Raw genomic sequence first — 22127 nt, 5'->3', positions numbered from 1 at the left:
AAATGGTAATGGAGTTTCCCTCCCATTCCACAGAGTTGGAGTTTCTGGAGCTGGTCATTATAGCTTCTTTCACCGGAAAATGTAAAAATCTGCAGATGACATCTCTAGGAGGTTCATTTGGTTGTGGATTGGGACGAAGTGCTCTGTGCGCCCTTTCTATTAAAACTTCATGGGCAGAGTCTGGGCCTAGCAGCTTAAGACAAATCAGAGTAACAGTTTCAGGGATATCTGTTGCTGTGATAGTTTCAGGGATGCCTCTGAAGCGGAGGTTATTTCTCCTGCTTCTGTTCTCTTGATCCTCCATAGCGGTATACAGGGAGTTAATATGATTCTGTGCAAGGGACAGGCTGGAGGACACCTCACTCTGATGCTGTAAAATCGCAGCTTGTGTATCTTCTAGTACTTCCACCCTTCTGCCTATGTGCCGTACATCTTCTTTGATAGAAGAGAGATCCAGGCTAAGGGGACCCAAGGCGTCAGCCAGCGCTTCTTTAAGGTAAGCCCTGGAGATAGGCAGACACTCTGTGTCACAGGGATCTTCCCCTACCTTATCGGCGCTTGCAGCTGCTGCTTGTTTGTGGCTGGAGCGAGCCGTCCCGGGCGCCATCTTGGATTCCTTATTAACTGCCCCTGTCGCCGTCTTTTTCATAAATTTCTCGATTTCTCCAGTCTGGTTTAAGGATCTGGTGTGTCCTGTTTGGTCAGCAGGCTTTTGGCCACGATTTTGACCATTTTGCAGTCCAGTTCGCTGGTGATAAAGTGCTATGAGGGATATGCTAGCAGGAGAGCAGCACCTCACACAACCATCCGGCTCTGGTGCTGGCTCCGCCCCCCCTTGAAAAATCATTCTTGCACATACAAAACAGGGTGTGCAGCATTTGCCTCGTTAGCACAGCAGGTAGCGCGTCAGTCTCATAATCTGAAGGTCGTGAGTTCGATCCTCACACAGGGCATTTTTCTAGCCAGGTTTATGTTCCTCTCTTGACCTAAAAGCCATGATACTTTCTCTTTCGCTACTGACATGTTCTGCTTTAAAAAATAAAGAGATCCAAAAGCATTAACAGGACGAAGGCTGCTTGACTATTTAAACTTTTGGAGTTAATAGGGAAAGTGTTAAAAAGGCTTTTTCCCATACCAGAAGTCAAATCTAAACTGCATAGGAAACAGAGGACTCATAGGCACTAGACTACATGTTAATTGCTCTAGTGCTTCAGTTGCAACACAAAAAAAAAAATCAGTTTTCTGCTTTAGGCAATCATTATTACATTCAGAGGAAACCGCTTCCAAGTTTCTTCATTATTGCTTTAAGTGGCACATCGGTTTTCGGAATCTAGTGAGACCGACCCTAATATGGGGTCCTTTTCTAGCAAGACATTAGTGCAGCAGGTAGAACATTAATTATCGGATATGAATTGAGTGAGATTTATCCTCACGCTGGGTCCTTTTCTAGTCAAACGGGATGAGGGGTTGTTGACTAGCTTAAATTTTGTAGTTAGAAGGCATAGTTGGGAATGATTTGAGGTATGATGTAAAAATGGGATCATGCGCAAAAGGAAGGAATGAAAAGCTATAAGCGGACAGAAATTTGAGCCGCAATGGGAGACCTCAATGTGTATGCCTTAACTCTGCATCCATTCGCTGTCGGTGCAAATTTAAAAACTAAGCATTCCCATACAGAGAGTAGAATCCGGGCCACCTGGGTGAAAACCAGGAATCCTAACCGCTAGACCATATGGGAAACATGGCACAAAATTTTCTATTGCAAAAATAAAAAAAAACAAGAAAAAAAAAATCAAATTTTGAAAAATCATTCTTGCACTTACAAAACAGGGTGTGCAGCATTTGCCTCGTTAGCGCAGCAGGAAGCGCGTCAGTCTCATAATCTGAAGGTCGTGAGTTCGATCCTCACACAGGGCATTTTTCTAGCCAGGTTTATGTTCCTCTCTTGACCTAAAAGCCATGATACTTTCTCTTTCGCTACTGACATGTTCTGCTTTAAAAAATAAAGAGATCCAAAAGCATTGACAGGACGAAGGCTGCTTGACTATTTAAATTTTGGAGTTAATAGGGAAAGTTGGGAATGATTTGAGATATGGATTGAAAATGGGATCTTCTGCAAAAGAAAGGAAAAAATTGCTAAAAGTCGTCAAGTTCAGCATTTTTGGCCGCAATGTGCAACTTCAATCTATACCGCTTAACTCTGCGCGGGGGCGTCGGTCTTTCCGTGTAGGTGCAAGTGTTAAAAAGGCTTTTTCCCATACCAGAAGTCAAATCTGAACTGTATAGGAAACATAGGACTCATAAGCACTAGACTACATGTTAATTACTCTAGTGCTTCAGTTGCAACACAAAGAAAAAAATCAGTTTTCTGCTTTAGGCAAACATTATTATATTCAGAGGAAACCGCTTCCAAGTTTCTTCATTATTGCTTTAAGTGGCACATCGGTTTCGGAATCTAGTGAGACCGACCCTAATATGGGGTCCTTTTCTAGCAGGACATTAGTGCAGCAGGTAGAACATCAATTATCGGATATGAATTGAGTGAGATTTATCCTCACGCTGGGTCCTTTTCTAGTCAAACGGGATGAGGGGTTGTTGACTAGCTTAAATTTTGTAGTTAGAAGGCATAGTTGGGAATGATTTGAGGTATGATGTAAAAATGGGATCATGCGCACAAAGGAAGGAATGAAAAGCTATAAGCGGACAGAAATTTGAGCCGCAATGGGAGACCTCAATGTGTATGCCTTAACTCTGCATCCATTCGATGTCGGTGCAAATTTAAAAAATAAGCATTCCCATACCAGGAGTCGAACACGGGCCGCCTGGGTGAAAACCAGGAATCCTAACCGCTAGACCATATGGGAAACATAGCACAAAATTTTCTATTGCAAACATAAAAAAAAACAAGAAAAAGAAATCCAATTTTGAAAAATCATTCTTGCACATACAAAACCAGGTGTGCAGCATTTGCCTCATAAGCGCAGCAGGTAGCGTGTCAGTCTCATAATCTGAAGGTTGTGAGTTCGATCCTCACACAGGGCATTTTTCTAGCCATTTTTATGTTCCTCTCTTGACCTAAAAGCCATGATACTTTCTCTTTCGCTACTGACATGTTCTGCTTTAAAAAATAAAGAGATCCAAAAGCATTGACAGGACAAAGGCTGCTTGGCTATTTAAACTTTTGGAGTTAATAGGAAAGTTGGGAATGATTTGAGGTATGGATTGAAAATGGGATCTTCTGCAAAAGAAAGGAAAAAATTGCTAAAAGTCGTTAAGTTCAGCATTTTTGGCCGCAATGTGCAACTTCAATATATACCGCTTAACTCTGCGCGGGGGTGTCGGCCTTTCCGTGTAGGTGCAAGTGTTAAAAAGGCTTTTTCCCATACCAGAAGTCAAATCTGAACTATATAGGAAACAGAGGACTCATAAGCACTAGACTACATGTTAATTTCTCTAGTGCTTCAGTTGCCACACAAAAAAAAATATCAGTTTTCTGCTTTAGGCAATCATTATTACATTCAGAGGAAACCGCTTCCAAGTTTCTTCATTATTGCTTTAAGTGGCACATCGGTTTCGGAATCTAGTGAGACCGACCCTAATATGGGGTCCTTTTCTAGCAAGACATTAGTGCAGCAGGTAGAACATCAATTATCGGATATGAATTGAGTGAGATTTATCCTCACGCTGGGTCCTTTTCTAGTCAAACGGGATGAGGGGTTGTTGACTAGCTTAAATTTTGTAGTTAGAAGGCATAGTTGGGAATGATTTGAGGTATGATGTAAAAATGGGATCATGCGCAAAAGGAAGGAATGAAAAGCTATAAGCGGACAGAAATTTGAGCCGCAATGGGAGACCTCAATGTGTATGCCTTAAACTGCATCCATTCGATGTCGGTGCAAATTTAAAAACTAAGCATTCCCATACAGAGAGTCGAACCCGGGCCACCTGGGTGAAAAACCAGGAATACTAACCGCTAAACCATATGGGAAACATGGCACAAAATTTTCTATTGCAAACATAAAAAAAAAACAAGAAAAAAAAAATCCAATTTTGAAAAATCCTTCTTGCACATACAAAACAGGGTGTGCAGCATTTGCCTCGTTAACGCAGCAGGTAGCGCGTCAGTCTCATAATCTGTAAGGTCGTGAGTTCGATCCTCACACGGGGCATTTTTCTAGCCAGGTTTATGTTCCTCTCTTGATCTAAAAGCCATGATACTTTCTCTTTCGCTACTGACATGTTCTGCTTTAAAAAATAAAGAGATCCAAAAGCATTGACAGGACGAAGGCTGCTTGACTATTTAAACTTTTGGAGTTAATAGGGAAAGTTGGGAATGATTTGAGGTATGGATTGAAAATGGGATCTTCTGCAAAAGAAAGGAAAAAATTGCTAAAAGTCGTCAAGTTCAGCATTTTTGGCCGCAATGTGCAACTTCAATCTATACCGCTTAACTCTGCGCCGTGGTGTCGGCCTTTCCGTGTAGGTGCAAGTGTTAATATAGGAAACAGAGGACTCATAAGCACTAGACTACATGTTAATTGCTCTAGTGCTTCAGTTGCAACACAAAAAAAAAAAAACAGTTTTCTGCTTTAGGCAATCATTATTACATTCAGAGGAAACCGCTTCCAAGTTTCTTCATTATTGCTTTAAGTGGCACATCGGTTTCGGAATCTAGTGAGAACGACCCTAATATGGGGTCCTTTTCTAGCAAAACATTAGTGCAGCAGGTAGAACATCAATTATCGGATATGAATTGAGTGAGATTTATCCTCACGCTGGGTCCTTTTCTAGTCAAACGGGATGAGGGGTTGTTGACTGGCTTAAATTTTGTAGTTAGAAGGCATAGTTGGGAATGATTTGAGGTATGATGTAAAAATAGGATCATGCGCAAAAGGAAGGAATGAAAAGCTATAAGCGGACAGAAATTTGAGCCGTAATGGGAGACCTCAATGTGTATGCCTTAACTCTGCATCCATTCGATGTCGGTGAAAATTTAAAAACTAAGCATTCCCATACCGGGAGTCGAACCTGGGCCGCCTGGGTGAAAACCAGGAATCCTAACCGCTAGACCATATGGGAAACATGGCACAAAATTTTCTATTGCAAACATTAAAAAAACAAGAAAAAGAAATCCAATTTTGAAAAATCATTCTTGCACATACAAAACCAGGTGTGCAGCATTTGCCTCATAAGCGCAGCAGGTAGCGTGTCAGTCTCATAATCTGAAGGTTGTGAGTTCGATCCTCACACAGGGCATTTTTCTAGCCATTTTTATGTTCCTCTCTTGACCTAAAAGCCATGATACTTTCTCTTTCGCTACTGACATGTTCTGCTTTAAAAAATAAAGAGATCCAAAAGCATTGACAGGACAAAGGCTGCTTGGCTATTTAAACTTTTGGAGTTAATAGGAAAGTTGGGAATGATTTGAGGTATGGATTGAAAATGGGATCTTCTGCAAAAGAAAGGAAAAAATTGCTAAAAGTCGTTAAGTTCAGCATTTTTGGCCGCAATGTGCAACTTCAATATATACCGCTTAACTCTGCGCGGGGGTGTCGGCCTTTCCGTGTAGGTGCAAGTGTTAAAAAGGCTTTTTCCCATACCAGAAGTCAAATCTGAACTATATAGGAAACAGAGGACTCATAAGCACTAGACTACATGTTAATTTCTCTAGTGCTTCAGTTGCCACACAAAAAAAAATATCAGTTTTCTGCTTTAGGCAATCATTATTACATTCAGAGGAAACCGCTTCCAAGTTTCTTCATTATTGCTTTAAGTGGCACATCGGTTTCGGAATCTAGTGAGACCGACCCTAATATGGGGTCCTTTTCTAGCAAGACATTAGTGCAGCAGGTAGAACATCAATTATCGGATATGAATTGAGTGAGATTTATCCTCACGCTGGGTCCTTTTCTAGTCAAACGGGATGAGGGGTTGTTGACTAGCTTAAATTTTGTAGTTAGAAGGCATAGTTGGGAATGATTTGAGGTATGATGTAAAAATGGGATCATGCGCAAAAGGAAGGAATGAAAAGCTATAAGCGGACAGAAATTTGAGCCGCAATGGGAGACCTCAATGTGTATGCCTTAAACTGCATCCATTCGATGTCGGTGCAAATTTAAAAACTAAGCATTCCCATACAGAGAGTCGAACCCGGGCCACCTGGGTGAAAAACCAGGAATACTAACCGCTAAACCATATGGGAAACATGGCACAAAATTTTCTATTGCAAACATAAAAAAAAAACAAGAAAAAAAAAATCCAATTTTGAAAAATCCTTCTTGCACATACAAAACAGGGTGTGCAGCATTTGCCTCGTTAACGCAGCAGGTAGCGCGTCAGTCTCATAATCTGTAAGGTCGTGAGTTCGATCCTCACACGGGGCATTTTTCTAGCCAGGTTTATGTTCCTCTCTTGATCTAAAAGCCATGATACTTTCTCTTTCGCTACTGACATGTTCTGCTTTAAAAAATAAAGAGATCCAAAAGCATTGACAGGACGAAGGCTGCTTGACTATTTAAACTTTTGGAGTTAATAGGGAAAGTTGGGAATGATTTGAGGTATGGATTGAAAATGGGATCTTCTGCAAAAGAAAGGAAAAAATTGCTAAAAGTCGTCAAGTTCAGCATTTTTGGCCGCAATGTGCAACTTCAATCTATACCGCTTAACTCTGCGCGGGGGTGTCGGCCTTTCCGTGTAGGTGCAAGTGTTAATATAGGAAACAGAGGACTCATAAGCACTAGACTACATGTTAATTGCTCTAGTGCTTCAGTTGCAACACAAAAAAAAAAAACAGTTTTCTGCTTTAGGCAATCATTATTACATTCAGAGGAAACCGCTTCCAAGTTTCTTCATTATTGCTTTAAGTGGCACATCGGTTTCGGAATCTAGTGAGAACGACCCTAATATGGGGTCCTTTTCTAGCAAAACATTAGTGCAGCAGGTAGAACATCAATTATCGGATATGAATTGAGTGAGATTTATCCTCACGCTGGGTCCTTTTCTAGTCAAACGGGATGAGGGGTTGTTGACTGGCTTAAATTTTGTAGTTAGAAGGCATAGTTGGGAATGATTTGAGGTATGATGTAAAAATAGGATCATGCGCAAAAGGAAGGAATGAAAAGCTATAAGCGGACAGAAATTTGAGCCGTAATGGGAGACCTCAATGTGTATGCCTTAACTCTGCATCCATTCGATGTCGGTGAAAATTTAAAAACTAAGCATTCCCATACCGGGAGTCGAACCTGGGCCGCCTGGGTGAAAACCAGGAATCCTAACCGCTAGACCATATGGGAAACATGGCACAAAATTTTCTATTGCAAACATTAAAAAAACAAGAAAAAAAAAATCCAATTTTGAAAAATCATTCTTGCACATACAAAACAGGGTGTGCAGCATTTGCCTCGTTAGCGCAGCAGGTAGCGCGTCAGTCTCATTATCTGAAGGTCGTGAGTTCGATCCTCACACGGGGCATTTTTCTAGCCAGGTTTATGTTCCTCTCTTGACCTAAAAGCCATGATACTTTCTCTTTCGCTACTGACTTGTTCTGCTTTAAAAAATAAACAGATCCAAAAGCATTGACAGGACGAAGGCTGCTTGACTATTTAAACTTTTGGAGTTAATAGGGAAAGTTGGGAATGATTTGAGGTATGGATTGAAAATGGGATCTTCTGCAAAAGAAAGGAAAAAATTGCTAAAAGTCGTCAAGTTCAGCATTTTTGGCCGCAATGTGCAACTTCAATCTATACCGCTTAACTCTGCGCGGGGGTGTCGGCCTTTCCGTGTAGGTGCAAGTGTTAAAAAGGCTTATTACCATACCAGAAGTCAAATCTGAACTGTATAGGAAACAGAGAACTCATGAGCACTAGACTACATGTTAATTGCTCTAGTGCTTCAGTTGCAACACAAAAAAAAAATATTAGTTTTCTGCTTTAGGCAATCATTATTACATTCAGAGGAAACCGCTTCCAAGTTTCTTCATTATTGCTTTAAGTGGCACATCGGTTTTGGAATCTAGTGAGACCGACCCTAATATGGGGTCCTTTTCTAGCAAGACATTAGTGCAGCAAGTAGAACATCAATTATCGGATATGAATTGAGTGAGATTTATCCTCACGCTGGGTCCTTTTCTAGTCAAACGGGATGAGGGGTTGTTGACTAGCTTAAATTTTGTAGTTAGAAGGCATAGTTGGGAATGATTTGAGGTATGATGTAAAAATGGGATCATGCGCAAAAGGAAGGAATGAAAAGCTATAAGCGGACAGAAATTTGAGCCGCAATGGGAGACCTCAATGTGTATGCCTTAACTCTGCATCCATTTGATGTCGGTGCAAATTTAAAAACTAAGCATTCCCAAACCGGGAGTCGAACCTGGGCCGCCTGGGTGAAAACCAGGAATCCTAACCGCTAGACCATATGGGAAACATGGCACAAAATTTTCTATTGCAAACATAAAAAAAACAAGAAAAAAAAAAATCCAATTTTGAAAAATCATTCTTGCACATACAAAACAGGGTGTGCAGCATTTGCCTCGTTAGCGCAGCAGGTAGCGTGTCAGTCTCATAATCTGAAGGTCGTGAGTTCGATCCTCACACGGGGCATTTTTCTAGCCAGGTTTATGTTCCTCTCTTGACCTAAAAGCCATGATACTTTCTCTTTCGCTACTGACATGTTCTGCTTTAAAAAATAAACAGATCCAAAAGCATTGACAGGACGAAGGCTGCTTGACTATTTAAACTTTTGGAGTTAATAGGGAAAGTTGGGAATGATTTGAGGTATGGATTGAAAATGGGATCTTCTGCAAAAGAAAGGAAAAAATTGCTAAAAGTCGTCAAGTTCAGCATTTTTGGCCACAATGTGCAACTTCAATCTATACCGCTTAACTCTGCGCGGGGGTGTCGGCCTTTCCGTGTAGGTGCAAGTGTTAAAAAGGCTTTTTCCCATACCAGAAGTCAAATCTGAACTGTATAGGAAACAGAGGACTCATGAGCACTAGACTACATGTTAATTGCTCTAGTGCTTCAGTTGCAACACAAAAAAAAATAAATCAGTTTTCTGCATTAGGCAATCATTATTACATTCAGAGGAAACTGCTTCCAAGTTTCTTCATTTTTGCTTTAAGTGGCACATCGGTTTCGGAATCTAGTGAGACCGACCCTAATATGGGGTCCTTTTCTAGCAAGACATTAGTGCAGCAGGTAGAATATCAATTATCGGATATGAATTGAGTGAGATTTATCCTCACGCTGGCTACTTTTCTAGTCAAACGGGATGAGGGGTTGTTGACTAGCTTAAATTTTGTTGTTAGAAGGCATTGTTGGGAATGATTTGAGGTATGATGTAAATATGGGATCATGCGCAAAAGGAAGGAATGAAAAGCTATAAGCGGACAGAAATTTGAGCCGCAATGGGAGACCTCAATGTGTATGCCTTAACTCTGCATCCATTTGATGTCGGTGCAAATTTAAAAACTAAGCATTCCCATACCAGGAGTCGAACCCGGGCCGCCTGGGTGAAAACCAGGAATCTTAACCGCTAGATCATATGGGAAACATGGCACCAAACTTTCTATTGCAAACATAAAAAAAAACAAGAAAAAAAAATTCCAATTTTGAAAAATCATTCTTGCACATACAAAACAGGGTGTGCAGCATTTGCCTCGTTAGTGCAGCAGGTAGCGCGTCAGTCTCATAATCTGAAGGTCGTGAGTTCGATCCTCACACGGGGCATTTTTCTAGCCAGGTTTATGTTCCTCTCTTCACCTAAAAGCCATGATACTTTCTCTTTCGCTACTGACATGTTCTGCTTTAAAAAATAAAGAGATCCAAAAGCATTGACAGGACGAAGGCTGCTTGACTATTATAACTTTTGGAGTTAATAGGGAAAGTTGGGAATGATTTGAGGTATGGATTGAAAATGGGATCTTCTGCAAAAGAAAGGAAAAAATTGCTAAAAGTCGTCAAGTTCAGCATTTTTGGCCGCAATGTGCAACTTCAATCTATACCACTTAACTCTGCGCGGGGGTGTCGGCCTTTCCGTGTAGGTTCAAGTGTTGAAAAGGCTTTTTCCCATACCAGAAGTCAAATCTGAACTGTATAGGAAACAGAGGACTCATAAGCACTAGACTACATGTTAATTGCTCTAGTGCTTCAGTTGCAACACAAAAAAAAAATATTAGTTTTCTGCTTTAGGAAATCATTATTACATTCAGAGGAAACCGCTTCCAAGTTTTTTCATTATTGCTTTAAGTGGCACATCGGTTTCGGAATCTAGTGAGACCGACCCTAATATGGGGTCCTTTTCTAGCAAGACATTAGTACAGCAGGTAGAACATCAATTATCGGATATGAATTGAGTGAGATTTATCCTCACGCTGGGTCCTTTTCTAGTCAAACGGGATGAGGGGTTGTTGACTAGCTTAAATTTTGTAGTTAGAAGGCATAGTTGGGAATGATTTGAGGTATGATGTAAAAATGGGATCATGCGCAAAAGGAAGGAATGAAAAGCTATAAGCGGACAGAAATTTGAGCCGCAATGGGAGACCTCAATGTGTATGCCTTAACTCTGCATCCATTCGATGTCGGTGCAAATTTAAAAACTAAGCATTCCCATACCGGGTGTCGAACCTGGGCGAAAACCAAGAATCCTAACCGCTAGACCATATGGGAAACATGGCACAAAATGTTCTATTGCAAATATAAAAAAAAACAAGAAAAAAAAAAATCCAATTTTGAAAAATCATTCTTGCACATACAAAACAGGGTGGCAGCATTTGCCTCGTTAGCGCAGCAGGTAGCGCGTCAGTCTCATAATCAGAAGGTCGTGAGTTCGATCCTCACTCGGGGCATTTTTCTAGCCAGGTTTATGTTCGTCTCTTGACCTAAAAGCCATGATACTTTCTCTTTCGCTACTGACATGTTCTGCTTTAAAAAATAAAGAGATCCAAAAGCATTGACAGGACGAAGGCTGCTTGACTATTTAAACTTTTGGAGTTAATAGGGAAAGTTGGGAATGATTAGAGGTATGGATTGAAAATGGGATCTTCTGCAAAAGAAAGGAAAAAATTGCTAAAAGTCGTCAAGTTCTGCATTTTTGGCCGCAATTAGCAACTTCAATCTATACCGCTTAACTCTGCGCAGGGGTGTCGGCCTTTCCGTGTAGGTGCAAGTGTTAAATAGGCTTTTTCCCATACCAGAAGTCAAATCTGAACTGTATAGGAAACAGAGGAGTCATAAGCACTAGACTACATGTTAATTGCTCTAGTGCTTCAGTTGCAACACAAAAAAAAAATTAGTTTTCTGCTTTAGGAAATCATTATTACATTCAGAGGAAACCGCTTCCAAGTTTCTTCATTATTGCTTTAAGTGGCACATCGGTTTCGGAATCTAGTGAGACCGACCCTAATATGGGGTCCTTTTCTAGCAAGACATTAGTGCAGCAGGTAGAATATCAATTATCGGATATGAATTGAGTGAGATTTATCCTCACGCTGGGTACTTTTCTAGTCAAACGGGATGAGGGGTTGTTGACTAGCTTAAATTTTGTAGTTAGAAGGCATTGTTGGGAATGATTTGAGGTATGATGTAAATATGGGATCATGCGCAAAAGGAAGGAATGAAAAGCTATAAGCGGACAGAAATTTGAGCCGCAATGGGAGACCTCAATGTGTATGCCTTAACTCTGCATCCATTTGATGTCGGTGCAAATTTAAAAACTAAGCATTCCCAAACCGGGAGTCGAACCTGGGCCGCCTGGGTGAAAACCAGGAATCCTAACCGCTAGACCATATGGGAAACATGGCACAAAATTTTCTATTGCAAACATAAAAAAAACAAGAAAAAAAAAAAATCCAATTTTGAAAAATCATTCTTGCACATACAAAACAGGGTGTGCAGCATTTGCCTCGTTAGCGCAGCAGGTAGCGTGTCAGTCTCATAATCTGAAGGTCGTGAGTTCGATCCTCACACGGGGCATTTTTCTAGCCAGGTTTATGTTCCTCTCTTGACCTAAAAGCCATGATACTTTCTCTTTCGCTACTGATATGTTCTGCTTTAAAAAATAAAGAGATCCAAAAGCATTGACAGGACGAAGGCTGCTTGACTATTTAAACTTTTGGAGTTAATAGGGAAAGTTGGGAATGATTTGAGGTATGGATTGAAAATGGGATCTTCTGCAAAAGAAAGGAAAAAATTGCTAAAAGTCGTCAAGTTCAGCATTTTTGGCCACAATGTGCAACTTCAATCTATACCGCTTAACTCTGCGCGGGGGTGTCGGCCTTTCCGTGTAGGTGCAAGTGTTAAAAAGGCTTTTTCCCATACCAGAAGTCAAATCTGAACTGTATAGGAAACAGAGGACTCATAAGCACTAGACTACATGTTAATTGCTCTAGTGCTTCAGTTGCAACACAAAAAAAAAAAAATCAGTTTTCTGCATTAGGCAATCATTATTACATTCAGAGGAAACTGCTTCCAAGTTTCTTCATTTTTGCTTTAAGTGGCACATCGGTTTCGGAATCTAGTGAGACCGACCCTAATATGGGGTCCTTTTCTAGCAAGACATTAGTGCAGCAGGTAGAATATCAATTATCGGATATGAATTGAGTGAGATTTATCCTCACGCTGGGTACTTTTCTAGTCAAACGGGATGAGGGGTTGTTGACTAGCTTAAATTTTGTAGTTAGAAGGCATTGTTGGGAATGATTTGAGGTATGATGTAAATATGGGATCATGCGCAAAAGGAAGGAATGAAAAGCTATAAGCGGACAGAAATTTGAGCCGCAATGGGAGACCTCAATGTGTATGCCTTAACTCTGCATCCATTTGATGTCGGTGCAAATTTAAAAACTAAGCATTCCCATACCGGGAGTCGAACCCGGGCCGCCTGGGTGAAAACCAGGAATCTTAACCGCTAGATCATATGGGATACATGGCACAAAACTTTCTATTGCAAACATAAAAAAAAACAAGAAAAAAAAAATCCAATTTTGAAAAATCATTCTTGCACATACAAAACAGGGTGTGCAGCATTTGCCTCGTTAGCGCAGCAGGTAGCGCGTCAGTCTCATAATCTGAAGGTCGTGAGTTCGATCCTCACACGGGGCATTTTTCTAGCCAGGTTTATGTTCCTCTCTTCACCTAAAAGCCATGATACTTTCCCTTTCGTCCTAACCAGCAGCACAAGTGGGGTATTCGCCCCTGTGAAGCTGGTCAGGACAGGCGGAATTTTTGCTGAATAAAATTCTGCATCTCTAGTAATTAATTAATTAATTAACTCCCCCCTCCTTATATAGGCCGCCCTCACACAGGGCTAGTTGCTTTTATTTTGTCCTGTGTGTTGGTCTGACAGGCTCGACTCTATTCAGAGTCTCTCCCTCAGTAGTTGGGGGAAAAACTTGCTGAAGTTCTGCTTTTATTTTGTCTTAATGTTACAATTTTCTTTTACAGGGTCCCCTGCCTGGCTGGGAGCGTAAGTATGGAGACGGTCTGGCTGCAGGTAGCCGGTAAGTTCTGACAGGGTGTACTCAGTAAGCGGAGCTGTGAGCTCCCTCCCCCCTGTCTCCTCTCCGCTCCGCTCCTGCGCTCCCCTCCTACCTCCTCTGTAATCTGCGGCCGGCCCTGAGATCGTTTCTCAGCTCCGGTGTATCGGACGCGAGACCGGAAGTGCGTCATTGTCACTTCCGGTCCGGAAAAAAAAAAAAAAAAAAAGAGACGCCACCGCGATAAAAATTAGCGCGAATTAGCGCAAATTAGCTGATGTGCTTGTGGAGGAGGGTGAGAGGAGCGAATTCGATTAACTTGCTAATAAAACTTCGTTTTTTATAAATGGGTCCCTCAGTGGGGAGCCTGGAGATTTTTGGGGGAGGAGCTGTTACTCCTCCTCCCCCTGGCCTCCCCTTCCTGCTATATAAGGCCAGGTTTCTGGCAGGGTCAGTGTTGCACTCAGTTCCTGTGTGCAGCTGATCTTGACTTGTGCTGATCCAGTGCTAAGGCTGTGAGAGTACCTACTCTGATCAGAAGGTTCTAGGTTGTTCAGAATTCTTAGAGTCATGACGTCACCATCTCAAGGTAAGATTGACGTCTGCGCTTGACCCACTGAGCGCGTTGAAACCAGCTTTAATAGTGCCTACTTCTTTTCTAGGAAAAGTCGCCCACAAGCAGAAGCACCTGGCCTGTTCCAGTTGTGGCACCCCGCAGCTACGAGTTTCATCGTTGTCCAGGCTGCCGCCCTAGGCCAGCCAATCCTGAGCCGACGGTTGTTGAAATGTTTTCCTGGATGAAGGAGTTCTTGGACACCTCCGTCGCAGAGATCAAGGGGGCGGTCTCCAACAAGAGACCCAGGCAGGCCTCGCCGGGGCCTGTTCCTATGTCAGAAGACGTGATCTCGCTTGGCGAGAATTCTTCCTCTGAGGAAGAGGAGTCGGTCTTTTCTTTTCCGGCGGAGAAGACACAAAGATTACTGCGCTCCATCAGGTCAAGGGACCAGGATGTTGAGCATGGGGAAGCTCCACACTCCACCGCTAGGGGGCCAAGGGCCTTCAAAGTGGACGAGTCGCTTAAAAAACTAATGGCGACCGAATGGAAAAATCCAGAAAAAGGACCGGTCTCAACCAAGAGGTTTAAGCTGATGTTCCCCCTACAGGACGGGGACTCCCTGGATTGGGTCCCTCCGCCTAAGGTGGATATGGCGATAGCCAAGCTTTCTAAAAGAACTTTGGTACCTTCCGATGACGGGAGTAACCTGAAGGATCCCCTGGATAGACGCGCAGAATGTTCGCTTAGGCGCAACTATGCTGCGGCGTCCGCCTCTGCCTCTGTGGCCATAGCCGGTACCGAGGTGTCTGAGTTCATTCGCGCCCGTACGCTGAAGATCCAAGCAGACATAGACTCGGGAATCGCCAGAGATGACATTCTGGATCAATTCAAGACCCTTTTATTAGGCATTGATTTTTTGGCGGATGCGTCTCAGCAGCAGCTAAGGCTTGCTGCCAAGTCAATGGCTTTGTCTGCTGCCAGCAGACGGCCCTTATGGCTGAAGCCCTGGGTAGCGGACAACATGTCAAAATTTAATTTGTGCTCCCTCCCTTACGAGCCTGGCAGGTTGTTCGGCTCCGAGCTAGACCGCCTCATGGAGAGTCTAGCAGACAAGAAGGGAAAATCACTCCCTCAGCAATCCTTTCGAGGACGTGGGAGAGGCAGAGGGGGGAGATTCCAAGGAAGAGAGAGGAACCAGAGACGTTCCGAAATTAACAAGAGAGGTAGAGGTCGCGGTCGCGGGAACCGCAGGGCTGAGCAATGACTCTCGGCAGCCCGTCACCTCCCCGTCCCCACCCCCCTCACTCCCACACGAATCTCCCTGCCTGAATCCTCCAGTAGGAGGTCGTTTATTTTTGTTCAGAAATTTTTGGGAGAAAATAATTCCAGATCCTTGGGTGCTGCAGGTCATCAGCACCGGTTACAGGATCGATTTCAGTTCCCAACCTCAAGAGAGGTTCGTCCTCACAGGACGTCTAACACCCAGCAGACAACTGATCCTGGAAGACTCTGTACTCCAGTACATTGTCAAAGGGGCCTTAGAGGAGGTTCCTCCTCAAGAGCTCGGTCAGGGAGTGTATTCTCCCATCTTTCTCGTTCCAAAGCCGTCAGGAGACTGGCGCATGATTATCGATCTGCGTTACCTAAATCGGTTTATCAGAAAGAAGCGTTTCCGGATGGAAACCATTCGCTCAGTCCTCAACATCCTGAACCCGGCAGACGTGATGGTGACGATAGATCTGAAGGACGCTTACCTTCATGTTCCTATCTGTCCGGCCCACAGGAAATATCTCAGAGTTGCTGTCTGCATAAAAGAGGTAGTGAAGCACTACCAGTTTGCTGTGTTGCCTTTTGGCATCTCCTCTGCGCCACACACCTTCACAAAGGTTGTGGCTCCTGTGGTCGCCCACTTAAGGCTCCTCGGCTTAGAAGTCGTCCCCTATTTAGACGACTGGCTTTTAAAAGCCGCGTCCGCAGACATCTTACAAGCCCAGCTTCAACAAGCTCTCCACACTCGGCAGAACCTGGGGTGGCTCGTGAATTGGGACAAATCAGAGTTGGTCCCCTCTACCACAAGGCGGTTTCTGGGGTTTGTGATAGATTCACAACTAATGACCCTATATCTGTCTCCACAGAGGAGAGACAAAGTAATAAAAGCTGCAGAGTTTCTCCTACCCCCCAGACGGGTGTCTATTCGGGTTCTCATGAGGATGTTAGGCCACATGTCAGCGTCTGCAGAGGCAGTACCTTGGGCCTTGTGGCATCTTCGGCCACTACAAGAGGAAGTCTTAGCGGTTTGGAATCGCAAACCCAGAGACCTAGATCGGAATCACTCCCTGTCTGCAGAAGTCCGTTCCTCCCTCAGGTGGTGGAAGAACCTAGTGGATGGAATGCCTCTAACCCAACCTACTTGGGTGATCCTGACCACGGACGCCTCCCTTCTGGGCTGGGGAGCCCATCTGGGACACAATACAGTTCAGAATACCTGGAATCCTCAGGAGAGACTCCTGTCGTCCAATCTGAGGGAGCTAAGGGCGGTGAGGTTAGCCCTCAATCACTTCTCACCTCTCATCCAAGGTCAAGCCGTGAGAGTACGGACCGACAACACGACTGTGGTTGCTTATCTAAACAGACAGGGAGGAACGAGATCCCGGACCCTCCTGAGGGAGGTGGGATTGATTTTATCTTGGGCAGAGAGCAATCTATCTCATCTAGTGGCAGTTCACATCAGAGGGGATCTCAATATAGTAGCAGATCGTCTAAGTCGGGGCCTTCCGGTACCAGGAGAATGGTCCCTGAACGACAACATCTTCTCCAGGATAGTCCAACGCTGGGGGACTCCAGAGATCGATTTGATGGCAACCCGTCTGAACGCCAAAGTAAGCAAATTCTGCTCCTTGTACAAGGAGGACAATCCGGTAGCGATAGATGCTCTGTCCATAACATGGAGGTTCAGGCTGGCCTATGTATTCCCTCCAATTTCCATGATACCAAGGGTATTGATGAAGATCAAGCAAGACCAGACCTCAGTGATAGCCATCATCCCATTCTGGCCGAAGAGGTCTTGGTTCACCCAGCTCATGCAGATGAGTCAGGGCAATTATTGGAGACTTCCCCTAATACAGGACCTTGTGTATCAGGACACAGGTCCCTGTCTAGATCTGAGGAGGCTCAGTCTGACAGCCTGGAGACTGACCGGTCCCTTCTAGAAGCTAGAGGGCTTTCGGTGGAGGTCCTGAGAACAATCTCTCACTCCAGAGCGGATTCTACGAATCAGAAATATTCCCGCATATTCAAGATATTTATGCGATGGTGCACGGATAGAGAGGTAGTTTCCTCAGATCCTCCTCTCTCTGAGATTCTTCAATTCCTGCAAGATGGTCTAGACAAGGGTCTAAGCCCATCTACATTGAGAGCTCACGTCGCTGCCTTGTCAGCATGCCTTGGTAAGCCAATTTCTCAGGACCCCCTAATTAAGAGGTTCCTTAAGGGTGCTCAGAGGCTTAGGCCCAGCATCCAGAGACCAATCCCTGAGTGGGAGCTGCCAGTGGTCCTAAGGGGGTTGTGCTCCCCCCCCTTCGAGCCTTTGGAACAGGTAGACTTAAAGTACCTTTCCCTCAAGGTTACCTTTCTCTTGGCCATAACATCAGCCAAGAGGGTTGGGGAGCTCCAGGCTCTGGGGGCAGCGGAACCATACTTAAGTTTTCTGCAGGACAAGGTCCTGTTAAGATTTCTGCCTACCTTTTTACCAAAGGTTCCTTCGTTTGCGAACACCAACCAGACGATAACACTGCCGGTGTTCTCTCCTACCTCTAACTCTCCTGAGGAGGAGAGATTACTTTCCTTGGACATCCCAAGAGTCCTTAGAATTTATTTGAATAGAACGGAGGAGTTCAGGAGATCAGAAAACTTGCTGATCTCTTATTCGGGGAACAATAAAGGGCTCAAGGTTTCCAAGCCCACCTTGAGCAGATGGATTAAGGACGCTATTAAGCTGACTTTTACGTCCCAAGACTTACCACCGCCATCTTTCTTATCTGCCCATTCTACAAGGGCAGTTTCTACATCATATGCGGAAAGGAAGCTAATCCCCTTAGAGCAAATTTGTGCGGCTGCCTCGTGGAGCACGCAAAACACATTTATTGCCCATTACCGCCTAGAGAATAGGCGTTCTGAGGGAACAGCCTTTGGACGGTCCGTGTTAGATGCTGCTCGTCCATAGGTCAGCTCTCTAACTCCTGTGGGATTATTAGCTACTTAGTGCTAGTCCTTTGCCCTCCCAAGATTTGTGTGAGGTTCCTTGCTACTTCCCCACTTGTGCTGCTGGTTAGGACGAAAGGGAAGCGTCAATTTTGACGTAAATTTGTTTTCCCTTAGTCCTAACAGCAGCACACAAATATCCCTCCCTCTATGCTGTTATGTTTACTTGTTAAAAAAAGCAACTAGCCCTGTGTGAGGGCGGCCTATATAAGGAGGGGGGAGTTAATTAATTAATTAATTACTAGAGATGCAGAATTTTATTCAGCAAAAATTCCGCCTGTCCTGACCAGCTTCACAGGGGCGAATACCCCACTTGTGCTGCTGTTAGGACTAAGGGAAAACAAATTTACGTCAAAATTGACGCTTCTCTTTCGCTACTGACATGTTCTGCTTTAAAAAATAAAGAGATCCAAAAGCATTGACAGGACGAAGGCTGCTTGACTATTATAACTTTTGGAGTTAATAGGGAAAGTTGGGAATGATTTGAGGTATGGATTGAAAATGGGATCTTCTGCAAAAGAAAGGAAAAAATTGCTAAAAGTCGTCAAGTTCTGCATTTTTGGCCGCAATTAGCAACTTCAATCTATACCGCTTAACTCTGCGCAGGGGTGTCGGCCTTTCCGTGTAGGTGCAAGTGTTAAATAGGCTTTTTCCCATACCAGAAGTCAAATCTGAACTGTATAGGAAACAGAGGACTCATAAGCACTAGACTACATGTTAATTGCTCTAGTGCTTCAGTTGCAACACAAAAAAAAAAATCAGTTTTCTGCTTTAGGAAATCATTATTACATTCAGAGGAAACCGCTTCCAAGTTTCTTCATTATTGCTTTAAGTGGCACATCGGTTTCGGAATCTAGTGAGACCGACCCTAATATGGGGTCCTTTTCTAGCAAGACATTAGTGCAGCAGGTAGAACATCAATTATCGGATATAATTTGAGTGAGATTTATCCTCACGCTGGGTACTTTTCTAGTGAAACGGGATGAGGTGTTGTTGACTAGCTTAAATTTTGTAGTTAGAAGGCATAGTTGGGAATGATTTGAGGTATGATGTAAAAATGGGATCATGCGCAAAAGGAAGAAATGAAAAGCTATAAGCGGACAGAAATTTGAGCCGCAATGGGAGACCTCAATGTGTATGCCTTAACTCTGCATCCATTCGATGTCGGTGCAAATTTAAAAACCAAGCATTCCCATACCGGGAGTCGAACCCGGGCCGCCTGGGTGAAAACCAGGAATCCTAACCGCTAGACCATATGGGAAACATGGCACAAAACTTTCTATTGCAAACATAAAAAAAAAAAAAAAAAATGAAATTTTGAAAAATAATTCTTGCACATACAAAACATGGTGTGCAGCATTTTCCTCGTTAGCGCAGCAGGTCGCGCGTCAGTCTCATAATCTTAAGGTCGGGAGTTTGATCCTCACACGGGGCAATTTTCTAGCCAGGTTTATGTTCCTCTCTTGACCTAAAAGCCATGATACTTTCTCTTTCGCTACTGACATGTTCTGCTTTAAAAAATAAAGAGATCCAAAAGCATTGACAGGACGAAGGCTGCTTGACTATTTAAACTTTTGGAGTAAATAGGGAAAGTTGGGAATGATTTGAGGTATGGATTGAAAATGGAATCTTCTGCAAAAGAAAGGAAAAAATTGCTAAAAGACGTCAAGTTCAGCATTTTTGGACGCAACGTGCAACTTCAATCTATACCGCTTAACTCTGCGCGGGGGTGTCGGCCTTTCCGTGTAGGTGCAAGTGTTAAAAAGGCTTTTTCCCATACCAGAAGTCAAATCTGAACTGTATAGGAAACAGAGGACTCATAAGCACTAGACTACATGTTAATTGCTCTAGTGCTTCAGTTGCAACACAAAAAAAAAACAGTTTTCTGCTTTAGGCAATCATTATTACATTCAGAGGAAACCGCTTCCAAGTTTCTTCATTATTGCTTTAAGTGGCACATCGGTTTCGGAATCTAGTGAGACCGACCCTAATATGGGGTCCTTTTCTAGCTAGACATTAGTGCAGCAGGTAGAACATCAATTATCGGATATGAATTGAGTGAGATTAATCCTCACGCTGGGTCCTTTTCTAGTCAAACGGGATGAGGTGTTGTTGACTAGCTTAAATTTAGTAGTTAGAAGGCATAGTTGGGAATGATTTGAGGTAGGATGTAAAAATGGGATCATGCGCAAAAGGAAGGTATGAAAAGCTATAAGCGGACAGAAATTTGAGCCGCAATGGGAGACCTCAATGTGTATGCCTTAACTCTGCATCCATTCGATGTCGGTGCAAATTTAAAAACTAAGCATTCCCATACCGGGAGTCGAACCCGGGCCACCTGGGTGAAAACCAGGAATCCTAACCGCTAGACCATATGGGAAAAATGGCACTAAATTTTCTATTGCAAACATAAAAAAAAACAAGAAAAAAAAAATCCAATTTTGAAAAATCATTCTTGCACATACAAAACAGGGTGTGCAGCATTTGCCTCGTTAGCGCAGCAGGTAGCGCGTCAGTCTCATAATCTGAAGGTCGTGAGTTCGATCCTCACACGGGGCATTTTTCTAGCCAGGTTTATGTTCCTCTCTTGACCTAAAAGCCATGATACTTTCTCTTTCGCTACTGACATGTTCTGCTTTAAAAAATAAAGAGATCCAAAAGCATTGACAGGACGAAGGCTGCTTGACTATTTAAACTTTTGGAGTTAATAGGGAAAGTTGGGAATGATTTGAGGTATGGATTGAAAATGGGATCTTCTGCAAAAGAAAGGAAAAAATTGCTAAAAGTCGTCAAGTTCTGCATTTTTGGCCGCAATTAGCAACTTCAATCTATACCGCTTAACTCTGCGCAGGGGTGTCGGCCTTTCCGTGTAGGTGCAAGTGTTAAATAGGCTTTTTCCCATACCAGAAGTCAAATCTGAACTGTATAGGAAACAGAGGACTCATAAGCACTAGACTACATGTTAATTGCTCTAGTGCTTCAGTTGCAACACAAAAAAAAAAATCTGTTTTCTGCTTTAGGCAAACATTATTACATTCAGAGGAAACCACTTCCAAGTTTCTTCATTATTGCTTTAAGTGGCACATCGGTTTCGGAATCTAGTGAGACCGACCCTAATACGGGGTCCTTTTCTAGGAAGACATTAGTGCAGCAGGTAGAACATCAGTTATCGGATCTGAATTGAGTGAGATTAAAGCGAACCTTTCACCTCATTTTCACTTGTTAAACTAGCCACAGTACCTTATAGATTATATTGAATGTGTTGTTATCCATGTTAGTGCCGCTTTCCTGCGCTTTTTATTCATAAAAAAACCGTCTTATAAAGTTCTGATTTCTGCTCCAACAGTCATGCAACAAGTCAAGGGGGTAGCCCTTCCCTCTCCTCTGGCCGTACCTCCCCTGCCCTAACGCCGCCTCTATGCTTTGTGATTGACAGCCGGCTCAGTCGCCGGGACGGCGCTTCTGAATCCTGCGCATGCGCCGTCCTCCTCATTCGCCGCGCGATCCCGTCTTTCTGGGGCTCACGATGATCACTGGCTTGCAATCTGCGGCAAGTCTACAGTGATCACGTGGGGCACTTGGAGCCTGAAGATAGTGGAGCGCGCGCACGGGAGGGAGAAGCAGGCATCGCGTACGGCGCATGCGCGATCCTGTTACATGGTCGCGCTTCTGTCTGCCAGAAAGACGGGATCGCGCGGCGAATGAGGAGGACGGCGCATGCGCAGGATTCAGAAGCGCCGCCCCGGCGACTGAGCCGGCTGTCAATCACAAAGCATAGAGGCGGGGTTAGGGCAGGGGAGGTACGGCCAGAGGAGAGGGAAGGGCTACCCCCTTGACTTG

General features: G+C 43.6%; 1 protein-coding gene and 19 non-coding genes across 20 annotated transcripts in view; 11 read left to right on the top strand and 9 right to left on the bottom strand.

Moving 5' to 3' along the window:
* PIN1 (peptidylprolyl cis/trans isomerase, NIMA-interacting 1) overlaps positions 1-607 on the bottom strand; it is a 28380-nt gene extending 27773 nt beyond the window's left edge. The window contains exon 1 of the mRNA XM_040415936.1: positions 364-607. Coding sequence (XP_040271870.1) covers positions 364-607 — 244 coding nt within the window. The remainder of the gene's footprint in view (positions 1-363) is intronic.
* Positions 608-880: 273 nt separating this feature from the next.
* On the top strand, positions 881-953 carry TRNAM-CAU. The gene has a single exon. It is a non-coding gene; the product is annotated as a tRNA-Met (tRNA).
* Positions 954-1844: 891 nt separating this feature from the next.
* TRNAM-CAU lies at positions 1845-1917 on the top strand. Its single transcript has one exon. It is a non-coding gene; the product is annotated as a tRNA-Met (tRNA).
* Positions 1918-4095: 2178 nt separating this feature from the next.
* Positions 4096-4169, top strand: TRNAM-CAU. Its single transcript has one exon. It is a non-coding gene; the product is annotated as a tRNA-Met (tRNA).
* Positions 4170-5007: 838 nt separating this feature from the next.
* Positions 5008-5079, bottom strand: TRNAE-UUC. The gene has a single exon. It is a non-coding gene; the product is annotated as a tRNA-Glu (tRNA).
* Positions 5080-6309: 1230 nt separating this feature from the next.
* TRNAM-CAU lies at positions 6310-6383 on the top strand. The gene has a single exon. It is a non-coding gene; the product is annotated as a tRNA-Met (tRNA).
* An 837-nt stretch (positions 6384-7220) lies between these two features.
* TRNAE-UUC lies at positions 7221-7292 on the bottom strand. The gene has a single exon. It is a non-coding gene; the product is annotated as a tRNA-Glu (tRNA).
* Positions 7293-7397: 105 nt separating this feature from the next.
* Positions 7398-7470, top strand: TRNAM-CAU. Its single transcript has one exon. It is a non-coding gene; the product is annotated as a tRNA-Met (tRNA).
* Positions 7471-8346: 876 nt separating this feature from the next.
* On the bottom strand, positions 8347-8418 carry TRNAE-UUC. The gene has a single exon. It is a non-coding gene; the product is annotated as a tRNA-Glu (tRNA).
* A 106-nt stretch (positions 8419-8524) lies between these two features.
* On the top strand, positions 8525-8597 carry TRNAM-CAU. Its single transcript has one exon. It is a non-coding gene; the product is annotated as a tRNA-Met (tRNA).
* Positions 8598-9474: 877 nt separating this feature from the next.
* Positions 9475-9546, bottom strand: TRNAE-UUC. Its single transcript has one exon. It is a non-coding gene; the product is annotated as a tRNA-Glu (tRNA).
* Positions 9547-9652: 106 nt separating this feature from the next.
* On the top strand, positions 9653-9725 carry TRNAM-CAU. Its single transcript has one exon. It is a non-coding gene; the product is annotated as a tRNA-Met (tRNA).
* A 1045-nt stretch (positions 9726-10770) lies between these two features.
* TRNAM-CAU lies at positions 10771-10843 on the top strand. The gene has a single exon. It is a non-coding gene; the product is annotated as a tRNA-Met (tRNA).
* An 874-nt stretch (positions 10844-11717) lies between these two features.
* TRNAE-UUC lies at positions 11718-11789 on the bottom strand. The gene has a single exon. It is a non-coding gene; the product is annotated as a tRNA-Glu (tRNA).
* A 107-nt stretch (positions 11790-11896) lies between these two features.
* Positions 11897-11969, top strand: TRNAM-CAU. The gene has a single exon. It is a non-coding gene; the product is annotated as a tRNA-Met (tRNA).
* An 877-nt stretch (positions 11970-12846) lies between these two features.
* On the bottom strand, positions 12847-12918 carry TRNAE-UUC. The gene has a single exon. It is a non-coding gene; the product is annotated as a tRNA-Glu (tRNA).
* A 106-nt stretch (positions 12919-13024) lies between these two features.
* Positions 13025-13097, top strand: TRNAM-CAU. The gene has a single exon. It is a non-coding gene; the product is annotated as a tRNA-Met (tRNA).
* A 6379-nt stretch (positions 13098-19476) lies between these two features.
* Positions 19477-19548, bottom strand: TRNAE-UUC. Its single transcript has one exon. It is a non-coding gene; the product is annotated as a tRNA-Glu (tRNA).
* Positions 19549-20595: 1047 nt separating this feature from the next.
* On the bottom strand, positions 20596-20667 carry TRNAE-UUC. Its single transcript has one exon. It is a non-coding gene; the product is annotated as a tRNA-Glu (tRNA).
* Positions 20668-20773: 106 nt separating this feature from the next.
* TRNAM-CAU lies at positions 20774-20846 on the top strand. The gene has a single exon. It is a non-coding gene; the product is annotated as a tRNA-Met (tRNA).
* Positions 20847-22127: the final 1281 nt, after the last annotated feature.

Source organism: Bufo bufo, chromosome 1, assembly GCF_905171765.1.
Source record: "Bufo bufo chromosome 1, aBufBuf1.1, whole genome shotgun sequence".
NCBI classification, from domain to species: Eukaryota; Metazoa; Chordata; class Amphibia; order Anura; family Bufonidae; genus Bufo; species Bufo bufo.
This window is presented reverse-complemented; position numbering and strand designations above follow the sequence as displayed.